Source organism: Balaenoptera ricei, chromosome 14 (assembly GCF_028023285.1).
Source record: "Balaenoptera ricei isolate mBalRic1 chromosome 14, mBalRic1.hap2, whole genome shotgun sequence".
Lineage (NCBI taxonomy): Eukaryota > Metazoa > Chordata > Mammalia > Artiodactyla > Balaenopteridae > Balaenoptera > Balaenoptera ricei.
The window spans coordinates 2854659-2870243 of NC_082652.1; the positions used below are offsets into that span (position 1 = coordinate 2854659).

General features: G+C 43.1%; 1 protein-coding gene across 1 annotated transcript in view; it reads left to right on the top strand.

The window, feature by feature from the left end:
- Positions 1-15585, top strand: part of TMEM132D (transmembrane protein 132D) — a 678719-nt gene that overhangs the window by 167755 nt on the left and 495379 nt on the right. The window contains exon 2 of the mRNA XM_059893671.1: positions 12665-13541. Within this exon, the coding sequence (XP_059749654.1) occupies positions 12665-13541 (877 nt within the window). The remainder of the gene's footprint in view (positions 1-12664; positions 13542-15585) is intronic.

The following is a 15585-nucleotide window of genomic DNA, read 5'->3' on the forward strand; positions in this document are numbered from 1 at the left end:
GGATAAGAGGGATCTCCATTTGAACAACCACAAAAAATCCTTCTGCAGATGGATTTTTATGTATGTTTGCAGTCATGCATGCATGTTTGCACATTATATAGCAGAAGCATTTTATGGAAATTGACTAGAATAGTGGTTCTCAAACTGTAGCACGTATCAGAATCCCTTGGGGGATTGTGCAAGCAAAGATTACTGAGTCCCAACCAGAGTGTCTGAATCAGTAGGTCTGCACTGGCGCCTGAGAATTTGCATCTCTAACAAAGTCTTAGGTGATATTGATGTTTCCAGTGCGGGGGCCATACATCGAGAGCCCATTGCTGGAACACAGAGTTCAGAAAAATGTGACTCTGTCTTAAAGCTACGATTAGGTTCAGCTGTGAGTAACAGACGCTACAACGTAACAGTGGCTGAAACAAACTAGAAATCGATTCTCTCCTGCGTAAACATCCGAGCTAATGTGGCCGCACTGGGGTCACCTAGGAATCGGACCCCTTCTCTCTTGTCCCTCTTCTAACATGTGATTCCTCCTCACTTTTGCATGCACTAATGGATACATTTGTTTATCCATTAATCTATTGAAGGACCTCTTGGTCACTTCCAAGGTTGGCAATTACGAATAAAGCTGCTGTAAACGCTCCTGGGCAGGCTTTTGTGTGGACATAAATTTTCCACTCCTCTGGGTAAATATGAAGGAGTATGATTGCTGGATGGTATGGAAAAAGTATGTTTAGGTTTATAAGAAATCGCCAAACTGTCTTTGAAAGTGGCTGCACCATTTTGCATTCCCACCAGCGCTGAATGAGAGTTCCTGTTGCTCCACATACGCACCAGCTTTTGGTGTTGTCAGTGTTTGGATTCTGGCTGTTTTAATAGATGTGTAGTGGTTATGTAGACTTTCTGCTGGATATTTAGTCTGTTGCTAAGTTTTCACTTTAAGCCTGACACTGCGCTGAACATTCTAACAATAGAAACTTTTCTGAGCATTTCTTTATTTTTTTTATGTCTAGGAATAGATTCCAAGGCATGCAATGAATGGGGCAGAGAGAAAGGGAACTCCAACTTCTCTGAGGTATTGAGAAGGTATTAGGTACTTCCAGGTCTTCATCTCCTGGAAATACGACCCTAATTACGCTTTCGCATGAGCCCTGTATGAGAGTGTAGCTATGACTGAACTCTGGGCAGCCTTTTTCACTGCGATATTAAAAACTCTGTGTCAAGTCTGTAAGGAAAAAGATATCATGTTGAGTGTGACATGAATTTTATCTCTATTTTCAGACTCTGGTAATAGAATCTCATCTAAGTGGGTCTCCTACACTCACTTTGTCCGGAAGGTCATTGCAGTTACGCCTTCGCTACTTTGGATGGTCAGAGCATTTGATGTGCCCTTTCAACATATATATCCATGACTGACACGCGTGCCTGCTTACATACGTACGTGGCATATATACGTACAATTTCCTAAATTGTAAAACTGGAGTGATGGTTCTCTAATAGGAATGGTTTTGCTTCCCAATTAGGGTTGCCAGATATAGCAAATAAACATACAAAATGTCCAGTTAAATTTGATTTTCACATAAACTATGAATGTCCCATGCAATATTTGGTACTTACACTAAGAAAAGTATTGGTTATTATTCTGAAATTCAAATATAAATGGATGCCCTGTGTGTTTATCTGGCAACTTTACCCTGAGGGGCATTTGGCAATGTCTGGAGACATTTATGGTTGTCACAACAGGATAGGGGAGTTCTACTGGCATCTAGTGAGTTGAGGTCAAGGGTGCTGATAAATATTCAACAATGCACAAAACAACCTCCTGCAATAAAGAATCCTCAGTAGTCCTGGGGTGGAAAGCCCCTGGTTAAGACTGCCTGAATTTCCATTTGATTTCCAGGCTTTTGCATTTAGCTAGTGAAATGTAAAGGCTGACAGGGACTAAAAATGATTAATATATATGGGAACGTATAACTCTCCTTACAGCCTCTCTATTTCAGGTTACAGGCCTACTTGACTGGCCATGCTCCCATCTGTGCCCCCTCGTTTATTTTTCTTCGTGGCTCTTCCTGCCGCGTGAAATTACATTACATGAGTTCACTTCTTTACTTGTGTTTTTGAATCTGCCCTCTTCACTAGGATGTCAGCCTCGCGAGGATAGGGATCTCATTCCTTCTGTTTAATCCCGTCTCTCCAGCACCTCGGACAGCTCCTGGCACAATTATTCGTGCCACGAATGACAGGACGAATAAAGACAGAAACGTATCTTGCTTTTAAGAGAACTCCACAGCCTCCAAACACATTTCTCATAACAAATTATTCTTTAAGCTAGAGTGCTTCTCACACTTAAATCTACACTTAAATCTACTGCATTTGCCGCCGGCTACGTTCTTTAGCTGTCAGGCTCCTTTGGGAAGCTGCAGTCAGATACCAGTTTCCTCAATCATCCAAAGTATGAAAATGTGCTTGAGAAACGAAGACAGATTCCCTTCTGAAATACCGGAAGCAACGAATTCAATGTTTTAGAGCAAATTAAGCATGTGTATAAAGTAAATGTGTTCATCTCTGTAAACGGACCTTTCTCCTGTACTTTTACCCCTTCCTCCTCCCCCCGTAGTGTTCTGGGGGGAAGGGGTAAAAGGGATGCAATTCTTTTCAAGGTCTTCAAAAAGTGTCCCTTTCCTGACACAGATCCCAAGGGACAACCTGTGTCTTTCCCCGGATCTAACATTTTCTCACTTAAAGAATACATGACAAGCCCCCCAGATGTGTTCAACTCTGTGCTGGGTTCTGGGGGCATCACACGTGTCATCTCCCAGCTTTTGCTGCAACAGCAGGTCCTGAAAGCCCTGGACCTGAAATTCAAGCAGCCGCTGTAGACCAATCACCAAAAAGTACCTATTTTTGTGTCAACCTCAGCTATAACAAGCACGACTCTTGGGCTTAAGGTACGAATTATATTTTTCCAGTATTCATTAAGAGAGGTGCACGGCTAATTACAGTTTTTAAAAATACGTTTTTCTGTGTACCACTGGGAATTAATCAAGCATAGTGCCACTGAAACTCAAGCCACCTTCTGGCAAAAGCATGATTTAATATGGAAAGATGAACGCAACAGGGCTGGGTCCTTGGATCCCTCCTTGAGGGTCACATTGCTTAGTGCTAAAGGAGGCAGGCTGTTGGGTTGAAATTCTGTCTCTGCCATTTACCAGCTGTGTGACTTTAGGCAAGTCCCTTGACCTCTCTGGATCTCAGTTTCCTCACTGTGATATGAGAATGATAAAAAGCACCTAGCGCCTGGGGGTGCTGGGAGTATTACATTCTTTGATCATTCTAGAGAGTATAGAACAGTGTCCGGAACAAAGTAAGTGTTATCATTAAATAAATAATTTAGTGGGGGAAACGAACTCTCTTAACTGTGATACAAAGCAGAATTTGCTACACATCCAAGGAGAAATCAAAATACTGTATAGACATAGACCCCATTTGGCTGGGGTGTATGGGGAGGGATTCTTCAATCTGGAGGCCCTCATATGCAGTGTTCTAGAACAGATGGCCATTTTCCTGTTAGAGGTTTGCTTTGGGGAGAGAGCATGGCAACCCGGAGGGTGAGAACGGCAGAAGAGGGAACCTAGGGTTGCACTTGATGAATGACCGCTCAGTCTGGTCGGAGTGTAGGTTAGATGCGGCAGATAGCAAGATCCCGAAGCTGGGAAGGGAGGATGGCTGAGAATACCCAGAGATTTTGAACGTTGAGCTACAGAATGTACATTTCACATGGGAGTCGTTGGAGAGCCAAGGAAATCTTTTTAATGATAATGGAAAAAGTGATAGGATCACAGTGGAATGTGGCGAATTCAATCCCAGGCAGCAGACCAACAGGATCAGTGTTTAATCACTGGCTCTGATGGGAGGGAGGATGGACACCTGGTCTGTAGGGTTTGCCAATGTTCGTAGTGTAAACACTCCCACCATGGGCGATTGGCATTTACCCACCTGAAGTTACTGGATGTGGAGCTGGAAGGAGATGCATAGAATCAGCTCTTGCGAGTCTGCACCTGCCTGCCAGGTCCAGACACCATTGCCCTAGACCTACCTTCTCCAGTCCCCCCTGGGCGCTGACCAGTTGTGTGACCTTGGTCAAGTTGTCTGTCCCTTTGACTCTCGATTACCTTATCTGCAAAAGGGGGAAAATAATATAAAACAACGTAAATGACACTTCCGGTCATTAAAAGAGAAAGGCAATGGTCAGTAGTCTAAAAATATTCCCCAGGCAGCATTCCTTCCAGAGGTTCCAGAAGACAATCGTTTCCCTGCCTTTCCAGCTTCTAGAGGCTGCCTCCATGCCTTAGTTCATGGCTCCTTCCTCCATCTTCAAAGCCAGAAAGAAGCATCTTCTTCCTCTCTGACCTCCTGACATTCTGTTATAAAGACCTTTGTGATGACATTGGTCCTACTGGATAAACCAGGATCATCTCCCATCTCAAAACATTTAACTTAATCACACCGGCAAAGTCCCTTTGGCCATGAAGGTCATGTATTCACAGGTGAGGGTTAGGTTGTGGGTATCTTTGGCGGGAGGCATTATATGGCCCATGACAGTGACCGTAGACAACACTGTGTGTATGTCTGTGCGTGTGTCTGTGTGTGCATGCATGTTTACAGAGCTGTCTACAATCATTGACCTGTTTATATGATTATTGATCATATAAATATAAACAGGTACAAAGCATATTTATAATAGTGACTCTATACCTACCTATGTGTATACAGAGAAGCAGAGAGATGAGGTGGTAGAGAAAAAAGGATTCAGAGTCAAAGGCCAGTTTTGTTTGTTTCTGAAGTTTGAGTATACTAGGTTTTTATACTGCCATGAGCTATCCAGTTGAGAGGGAGAAATAGATGATGTGGAATTCCCTCTTGAGAGGGAAAAGTTGCTGGACCTTAAAGACTGATTTTTGAAGGAAAAGGAGATGCTTTTCATCATAGGTAAAGATGGGTAGCAAATTCTAAGTTGCTGTCAGATTTGCTGGAGGGAAGATGAGAGAGTTCCTTTCTGGTGGATTCCAAAGTGCAAGGCATCAGCTGAGCATGTGTTAGGTGTTGGGTGGGACAGTTGATTATTCATCTCTGCATAGGGCAGCCCTGGTACCCAGGAGTAAGAAGGAGCAAGGGGGGTGAGCTGAGCCAGTTAGGAACTTTGATTTGGCTTTGTGTCTTGAACAACCTCTAATCCAAGTTCCTAGAGGCATACCTCTCATCTCAGTCTGGGGCTTTCAGGAACGTAGTGAAGCTCACAGAATACCTAGTGTGTCCCAGCTCTCAGTAAAGCCATCTGCTTTCCTTCTTATCTCTGACACATTCACCTGGGACCAGGCAAGGTCACAGGAAACAGGGAAGTGCCAAGGTTTCCCCATCAACCACAGCTATTGTGGGGTCTGCTACATCCTCAGGTCTTGCCATTCTAAGCATGTTTAGACCCTTCTGGTCCATGAACAGACCTTCATTCACTCTTGGGGAAAGCTATCCAATTCATATTAAGTTGGATATTGTTTCGGTTTTGAGTTTTGGTCTGCATTCTTATTCCTACTTTACTGGAGATAGAAAGTCTTCTTTTCTTTATGTTAAGATTTTGTTGTTTTCAAATATAAATTTTATTTTTTATTTTTTTTTAGATTTATTTTTATTTATTTATTTTTGGCTGTGTTGGGTCTTTGTTTCTGTGCGAGGGCTTTCTCCAGTTGCGGCAAGCGGGGGCCACTCTTCATCGCGGTGTGTGGGCCTCTCACTATCGTGGCCTCTCTTGTTGCGGAGCACAAGCTCCAGATGCGCAGGCTCAGTAGTTGTGGCTCACGGGCCTAGTTGCTCTGCGGCATGTGGGATCTTCCTAGACCAGGGCTCGAACCTGTGTCCCCTGCATTAGCAGGCAGATTCTCAACCACTGCGCCATATATTTTTATTACATATGCTCATGGAATCATGGAATACAATTTAAGTTATTTTTGTGATTTTTTTTAAAGGTTTTCTTGTGGCTTTGTATATGAGGTTTAGCAAGAGTCCATGAACAGTATAAATAAGAGTATCCTTTGTAGAAATTACAACCTCATAATTTATATTATTTATAACTTCCTAGCCTTACTTAACTTTTCCATCCTTCATAAGTCAGAGATTGGGAAAGGAGGTATATAATATTTTCCAAAAAAATTGTTACTATCAATTTTTCAATTGTAACTTTAAGAGATTTGTTATATTAATTTTGGAGATATATTTTTGCTTAAAATATTTATTACTATACATGCATTGTGAATTGTATCTTTCAATAAAAATTAAGACCTTTAATCCAGGTAGTTATTTTTTCTCTTGAATTTACTTTATCCTCTGATATTAAAGTTGTGCTATTTTTTTTTTTTACCCACTATGGAATGTCTATGCTCAGATTTTTATTTTTTTAAATCTCTCAGTCACTGTATTTAGGAGTTCTCTTGCAGACAATTTAAACTCATTGTCCTATAATTTTTGAGTCATCCTGACAGTGTTTGTCTTTTCACAGGAGAGTTTAACTCATTTATATTTAGTGTCATAATTAACAAATTTGTTCTTACTCCTTTCATCACATTTTATGCTTTTTATCATTTTTCTTTCTTGATGACCTATGTTCTGTGTTTTCAATGTATCACTCAATGAGCTGTTTCTGTTTTCTCTCTTTCTCTCTCTCCCTTCCCAATTTGTAAGCCAAACAGCCTTATTTTAAACTTGTAAAAAATTATAGTTGGGGTTTCCCTGGTGGCGCAGTGGTTGAGAATCTGCCTGCCAATGCAGGGGACACGGGTTCGAGCCCTGGTCTGGGAAGATCCCACATGCCACGGAGCAACTAAGCCCGTGTGTCACAACTACTGAGCCTGCGCGTCTGGAGCCTGTGCTCTGCAACAAGAGAGGCTGCGATAGTGAGAGGCCTGCGCACCGCGATGAAGAGCGGCCCCCGCTCACCGCAACTAGAGAAAGCCCTCGCACAGAAACGAAGACCCAACACAGACAAAATAAAATAAATAAATAAATAAATAAAGTGAAATTCTTAAAAAAAAAATTAACAAACAAAAAATTATAGTTAAATATATATTTATTTGGTTATCATTGACAAAAATAAAGCCACTTCTATGGATATACAAAATTAGTACCCTTTTACTTTTTTTCTTTTCATGTTTCTTTTGGCATTTTTACCAAGTTTATGACTTTTAAATAATATAATGTTTGGATTATGGTTTTTCTTTGATCAATAACTATTTTGACCATGTTGGTTTTGCCTACATTTAAAACTGTATTTGAATTTATTCGATGCTTAAATGTTTTCATGTTTATGTCATGACTTTCCTGTTCCTGAATATTACACTTTAACCACCTCCTGGCTGCCTGAGTAATAGGCTTCAGTGTTTTGTTTTGTTTTTTTCTTAAGGAGGGATAGATAGGATGTAACCTTGCATCTTTCTACTGTCCTCACATATTATCAGGAAAACCTCTAGGTTAGAGAATTGTTCAATTTGAACATTCTCCATCAGATTTATGGAAATATTTATCATTTTTAAGACTTAATTTTGTACAGTAGATACAACTGAGGCCAGTTTGAGTTTTTCCTTTTTGTTTTATTTTTAAATAAGCACTTATAGAATTATTTATCCTTGACATTAAGAAATGGCTTTAGGAAATACCTAAAAGGTGGTGTTTCCAGTTTTCCTTGGAATTCAGTGAAATATTTATTTATTTTTAACCCCAGGCCTGTTTTCCTTTCTCTCTTGTCTTTTAATGATGCTTCTTTTGCATTTTTCTGCTATTTTTCTTAGAAGCCCTATTATCTGTATATACATCTGATGTGTCTCATGTTTGCAGCCTGCCACTGATCCTCATTTTCATTTCTTGTCTTTTCCATTTAGCTTTAGGGAAAGCTTCACAAATTCTCTTTTTCACAGGATAAATTCAATTTTCTGCTTTTTCATATCTTTTTTATTGCTTCTGAAACCATTTTAAATCCCTTACTTTTAATACTGCCATATCTTCTTCCATCTTAGTCTTATTTCATTATAAAATAACAGGGGTCCTGCATTTTCTTGATTAGCGAGAGCGTAGAAGTTATTCTGTGTAAAATATACATCAGTATTCTGTGGTAACTACCCTTCAAAGCTTTGTTGTTCCTCTATCTCTTCAGTGCCCTTTCAAATGCCCTTCTTTGATTTTGCAGTTTTTATTTATGAAACAAACATTTCATTCTCCTTGTGTTTTTCGTCTGTATTTGCCTTCTCTCTAGCTGCCCTTGAATGAGGGTAGCCTCTAGTGCATTGGAATTTCCCTGACACAGTGGAGTGGGTTCCTCTTCTTTCCATTTGGTTTCCACTTGCTCTTGTTAGAGCTGCACATGAAACGTCCACCTGGAAGGGCGCTGGCCCTACGTTCCCATATCGGTGGTGCAGCAGCCTGAGTAGCGTGGGGATGCACTGGCTTTCCTGGTATTCCCAGACCACTGTTGTAATGTCCCTTCTCTCAGTTTGGTACAGCTGCTACACTGGGGACCAGTTTCCTGTAAGTCGTTTTGCTTTGGCTTGGACTCAGTCCACAGTGAGGCTGTGTCATACCTCCTGCTCCAAGTCAGCAAGAGGCCCTGATTCTGGGGTTTTCTGCCCAGTGTGGTCCAACTCACTCCTGAGTCTTTCAATTCAGCTGATTACAAATGTTGTCAGCAGCCAGCGTCAGGAACGTTACCTAGTGCAGGGCATTCCTGGGATACAGTGGCCTTTGCTCTTAGAAATATCAGGGTAGTTCCACCAGGCTATCGTCTTCTTTTATGATGTCATGCTTAGAGATGCTAGATTTAGCCAACAACAATTCAGGGTGCCCAGTAACATTTGGATTTCAGATAAACAACAAATTTGGTTTTTGTGTTTAATTATAAGCATGCCCCATGCAACATTTCTGTCAATTAGAAATGGAAACATAACTGGGTTTCCTGTATGTTGTATCTGGCAACCCTCACCATGCTGTATTTTCTGCATGAAGCATTGGTATCCCATGTAATTTCTCAGGAATTCTCCCAGGCCACGGCGTGCAGTTTGCACTGAATATTCAACACAGACGCAGATTTTTACTTATTAACATATTCCCTTAGTTAACTGCTTTTGAGTCCACTCAGGGGAAATTTTAAAGGTCTGTGCTCAAATCACCGTCTTTCTCAGATTTCGTAAAAGTCTTATTTAGGGGAAATTATTTTTTCAAAATGGTAAATTAATAGAAAATCTCTATGAGGTCACTGCGTTGCTTAATGATGGGAACATGTCACTTTCTTTCAAATAAGCATATAAAGTCACAGCACCAAAATCAAATGTAATTTTTTTTCTTAATGGGTTATTAAGTGAGATTTACCACGTGCAACTTCTTTGTTATTTGATACCTTGCTCTTTTTTTTATGTGGAATTGATGTTCGTACGTTATAATAACCACCCCCGTGGGGATTTGAGGATAATGAGTTTTACTTAATCTGTTCTGTGCATGGTGGAACATTATTTTTTGAATTTTGTTTAAAAAAAAAAGTCAGAAGAAGGAAATAACACTAGCTTTAGGTCAACTTGTTAAGCAATAAACATGTAGGTCAGATACCAGGCGAAAAGACAAATAGGCTGTTCGTGGAATGAAGCTTAGAAATGACTTCCCTTTGAATGATGCCCATGGTGTTCCCCTGGTTGCTTTCCCAAATAAAGTCAGAGGACCCACAGCCATTGCCCTTGGAATATGTAATTAGTTGCACAGTTAAGTTTGGTGTACTCAAATAGGGGTCAGATGTTCAACAGGAAAGTTCACAGAGCCTCGGTGTCTGGTATTAATGTTTAACTATCTACATAACCTGGCTATTTGGCTTCAGCAGTGTCTACAGTGAATGACAGGCTGGTGTGATGACAACCTGAGTGGTGCCAAGATGCATTTATAAGAATCAGGGTGTCTGTGAGTCTGTTTCTGTTTTGTAAATAAGTTCATTTGTATCATTTTTTAAAACATATATACAAAACCGAAACAGATTTACAGATCTCGAAAACAAACTTACAGTTACCAAAGGGGAAATGTGGGGTGGGGAGAGGGATAAATTGGGAGCTTGGAATGCACATCTACACACTACTATATATAAGACAGATAACCAACAAGGACCTACTGTGTAGCACAGGGAATTCTACTCAGTATTCTGTGATAACCTAAATGGGAAAAGAACCTGAAAAAGGATGGATACATGTATATGTATAACTGAATGACTTTGCAGTACACCTGAACCTAACCCAACACTGTAAGTCAACTCTACTCCAGTGACATTAAAAAAGAAAAAAAAGGATCAGGGGGCACTGTGTGATGGATGTAGGTCTTTTATCACCAAGATTACGTGGACCTCTTCATGGGATAAAAGGATGGAGGATTCTAATTATAGAGTGATGGCAACGGAGGAGACAGCATATAAAATCCTGCTGTGAAAATATAATCTGCTTTTTGTAATATTGGAAGCATAATTCATTTGTTGATTCATTCATTTCTCAAATATTTACTGAGAAGCTAGTGTTTGTCGGGTGCTCTTCTAAGGAGTATGAATAAAGCAGAGAAAAGGCTCATATGTCATCTCAGCTCACTTGCATATAACCCACTGGGGCATGAAGGGAATTACAGAACAGCATGAAGTCCTATGATAGGGAAGTATGAGATCTACAGGGACATCGATGGTGCATATAAACACAGAATCATGCAGTCAAAGGAGGCATTCCAGAGAAGTGACATTTATGACACAGCCTGAGCAGTCACAGGAGTGTAGCCAGCAAAGTGGGGGAGGGGAGGTGGTACCCAGAGATGGGATGAAGGAGAAAGCTTCAACCCTGAACATGAGCACGAAACTCACTGCCTGTGCTTCACTTTCACGAAAAACTCACATGTGACAATACACGTTTATTGAAAATATAAATCCTGAGGGATTTCCAGAACGTTAAGAAAAACGTAGTCCTGATAAAGGAGTGAGGTCTCTTGTGAGGTCTATGATATTCTGATGTTTGAAAAAGAAATTCTGAGGTATTAGGTTGAATCATATGAAATCGCCGCTTGGGTGAATCGAAACTGCTCAGATCCTGGAAGTTTCAAATGGCTCGGGGCCATAGACACCTTGGTTGCTGAACTGGGGCGCTCAGCCTGGCCTGAGTTGGGTGGTGCAGTGGAATTGAGGGAGCCCTTCCCTCGGGGCTGTCCATCAACTCAGGATGAGTGTATGTCAAGCTGGCTTCTTGTCCAGAAGCAGGATGGACCGCAGCTGAGTGCCCTGCCCTGTTAGAACTGGATGGGGGCCGCCATACTTTGGTTGGTGCCCTCCTACTTCAGACCAGTCCAGGAGAGGCGGAGAGGCTCAGTGACTTGCCTGTTCTCTCTCGAGATCTGTGCAGCAAAGCCACAGTCAAGACCCCTTTCTCTGAGTCCTCTGCTTTCTCCTCTGTTCACAGACAACAGCCAAGAGGGGTCCAGGCTCATGTAGGCGTCGTGCATCGGAAAGTGTGCTCACGTGAGCCTCTGAAACAGTTTGGCCCGATGAATGTCAGGGCTTCAGTTGCTTCTACTGCAAAAGAACCAGTGATAATTACAGGGCGACTAATGAGAAGGGCTTCAGATAACTTGTGGAGCTTTGCCTAGAAAGTCAGTGATCCCAGAGCCAATAATTTCCATTTCTAAAGCCTGTTAAGTTGGTTCTTGAATTACGTAATTTGTGTGTCTGTGTTTTTCTTCCAGAATATAAGGCACATTGTAAAAATAACATTTTGGAATGTACCCCCTGAGGGAGGGATATGCTTAGTAAGGGGGAAAAAAAAAAGAATGCTTTCTGTGCATTGGGGTCAACGTAGCTTTCACGAAGGATGAGTGACGGGCTTCCCTTGGTTCTTGGGTTCTAGGGACACATGGACCCGACATGACGTGGTCAGCCCATCTCATCTGTTTCTGGAGGTTTCCTCCTAGCATTATCCTTCCGAGGTCTTTTCTCTCCATCTCTCAGCTTAACCCCCAGGAAAGTGTGTGATGTCCAAGTGATATGTGATTGCCCACCTTAACGTCCTTTATCATTTCCCGATGGTCAGTGTGTCCTCATGTGCAGCGTGTGTATCTGGTGGAACATAAAATAGTATTGGGTAGGATATGGACACAGCCTCAAACCACATGCTGAGAAAGTCATTCTCGTTTCCAATCTTGGTCCATCTGGTTGAGTTAACGGGAATGCCCTTCTCTGTTGGATGCCCGCACATTCTTAAGACCTTTCTCATGAGGATCTCTCCCTTTAACGAAAAGAGAACAAGTCTTAGGCATAACCCATCGCCTCCTAAAGGCACCAGGACCGCTAGCTGAAAATTAAAGGCGTGATTTGAAATTTATTTATGTGCACACTTAGCTTCTATGCATGGCCAATGATGCCTGTTGTCTACTCCAGTGGCATCAATTTTTTTAAAGAAATATATTTCCTATAAGATGAGTTGATTCAAGTAAGACCTTTTGGATAAAGAATTGCGTAATTAGTGCGAAGACAAGGCAGTCCGTATAAAGGGCGGGAGGTGCGAAGAGGTGTGAAATATTGGTACCCTTGCCCTGGAGTTTCTAACCCCTGAACCCCGATTCCTTCCCACAGTGGTGGCGAGCCGAGGCATCCTGGAAAGCATCCAGAGGTTCTCCTTGCTGCCCACCTACCTCCCAGTGACCTACCACATCCACCATGCGGACGTGTCCTTCTTCCTGAAGGAAGCCAACCAGGACATCATGAGAAACTCCAGTCTGCAGTCGCGCGTGGAGTCCTTTCTGATTTACAAATCCAAGAGGTTCCCCGTCCTGAATGCCAGCTACGGGCCTTTCGCCATCGAGCAGGTGGTACCCCAGGACTTGATGCTGCCCTCCAGCCCGTTTGGATTCACCAGCACGTTTTCCCTGAACTGGAAGCTGAAAGCGCACATCCTGCGGGACAAGGTCTCCCTGAGCCGGCCCCGCGTGCAGGTGCTGTTCCACGTGGTGGGCAGGGACTGGGACGACGGCGGCCCCGCGCAGAGGCTCCCCTGCCTGCGGGTGTTCGCCTTCCGGGAGACCCGGGAGGTGAGGGGCAGCTGCCGGCTGCAGGGCGCCCTGGGGCTGTGCGTGGCGCAGCTGGAGCTCCCGGCCGGCTGGTTCGGCCCCCCCACGGTGGTGGCCGGGAGGAAGAAGTCGCCCGGGCCCCCCGAGGGCAGCCCCGTGGAGCTCTACTACGCCCTGCAGCCCGGGGACGAGCGCGGAGACTGCGCCAGGAGAGCCGGAGGGATGCGGACGGGCCGCAGCGACCTCGATGAGTCGGGGCCTCCCTTGCAGAGGATCGGGAGCGTTTTTCTTTACCAGACCCCGAGCCGGCCGCCCCTGAGAGAGCTGCGTTTGGACAACCACGTGGCCGTGCAGTACGTGCCCAAGACGGTCAGGCAGGGAGATGTGCTGACGTTTCCCGTCTCCATCTCCAAAAACTCCACCGAGGACCGCTTCACACTGAGGTGAGTTCATTGGGAGTATCTCCCTGTAGCATCTCCAAGGTCAGAGGGTGCCTCTGGGAACCCCGTCTGTTTGATCCAGAGAGCTGTGTTAGCGCTGTCTGGGGTAGAAGCGTCCTTGCAGTTTTTACAGACTCCGTGTTCACTGTCAGATCGAGAGACCAGCTGGATCTCTCCGGGTTGGCAGCAGGGCGGTGAAGACCTTCTTATTCATAGGTTTTCCGGGCCATCCCAGAAAAGCCCGGGAGGCTGAGGTTCTGCCCTTGCCCTGGCTCAGGCGGTTCTCAGCAGGTTTTAGGATAAATGGCTCACAGTTGAAATGAGCCTGCAAATGGGATGGCAACAGTTGTCGGCAAGGATAGGGGATGCAGCTGTGCCAACTCAAAATCTCTTCCGAACCTGTGAGTTCTAAGTGCGCTCTATGGTACCAACCTCAGAGTAATCATTTTGTTTCTCTCTGGAGATAGAGCTTAGTGTCCAAAATATAAAAGAGCAAAAAGTGTGAAGGCTATCCGCTAGAATTCGTCAAGTGTGTTATATAAGAATATACCAAAGACGAGGCATTTAAAATGAGTACTGTGAGCTTTGGGAAGAAGAATTGAGTGCGTTTTCTCTTTGGAACGTAGTATGGGAGGAAAGCTACTTGCCTTGGCTTGACTGGATTTTCCTAACAGTTTTTTGGTTCGTTTGTTTTAAACACAGATGAGTCTGATTGTAACAGCTATTTGGTATCAGTGTTGTGAGGTCACTAAATATGTCCTGACATTGCTGCATACTCCAGAAACTTGATCTGAAGTGCCATCTAATCAGATTCGTTTACGTCCTCTGAACATAGGAGTGTTCGTGGACATGGCACACATTTATATGTTGGTTTTTAAAGTTCATCCAGTAATGATCAGCCCTCTTTTCCCTCTCCCGTTCTTTCTTTCTGTTTTTTAAAAAACGTCTTTCTTTCTGTGTTTGTTAAGGGGTGGGTGAGTTTAAGAAAAGAGTCATTCTTTTGCTTATACTTTGCACATTTCAGTTTTGTTGATTGTGACCTAGTGCTGGGAATTCCCTTTTAATCTCAACTGAAGAACCAGAAACCAATAGACAGCATTAACCTCATGACTGAACTTGGCTGATGGTTGGAAGGTAAAACCTTTGGCTGGGGTTGGAGGTGCATCTGGGGATTAAGCACAGAGATTTAGGGCACATAAACACATCTGTGGGTCTGAGCCCCCATGATCTCTCCCTTCTGCTCTTCAGAAATCAGACCTAGATTGAGCTGGTCATGGGCCCTCTGGCTGGGGTGCTAGTTCTGTGCTTGGTTTTCCCAGGCTCAGTGCTCTTATACAGTATTCTTCGTGGAGATGGCTGTTTATATAGAGAAATATTTTGCTGATGGTTTACTCAAGGTTTTCAATAAGGGGAAATCACACGATTTCATATATTCCGACATTTTTTCTGTTTGCCAACTACTGATGGTTGATTTCCTGGACCCAGGTTTACGAACCAGAATCTCTTAAAGTTTTAGCTCTCCAGGAGATGATATCCACATCGGTTTTTTTGGGAATCGGTTATATATGTAGAATTAAATTGCACAAAAAGCTGTGCATCCGACCACAATCCACTGCCCACTAAGGTGTTCCTCGGAGTCCTGAGGGCTGCCTTGTCATCGGCAAGCTGCGACACGGCCAAGAGAAATGTGCTCCTGGGCTACATAATCTAAAGGATCCAAGTCTCTGCAGATTAAGGAAGAAGCACCTTTGAAGCATCTAGATTGGGTGGCTCCACTTACAAGTCAAAAGATTGGAAAATTTTGGATGTAGAGCCAAAGTGTATGTGTTCAGAGGCCATCAATTAGAAAGGTGTTTTTAAAATATCAGTTTTCCAGTTAAGACAATAGTAAATCAGTAAATATTTCATGAATGTGTGTTTAAGTTGGTAAAGTGGCACACTTTCCGTCTTGTTAAAGGCTGGCATTAATAATGTGCCTGTTGAATACTTAACATGCTCTAATTAGGAATGAGTCTTATCTGTTTATGAAAACAGCTGATGGGAAACC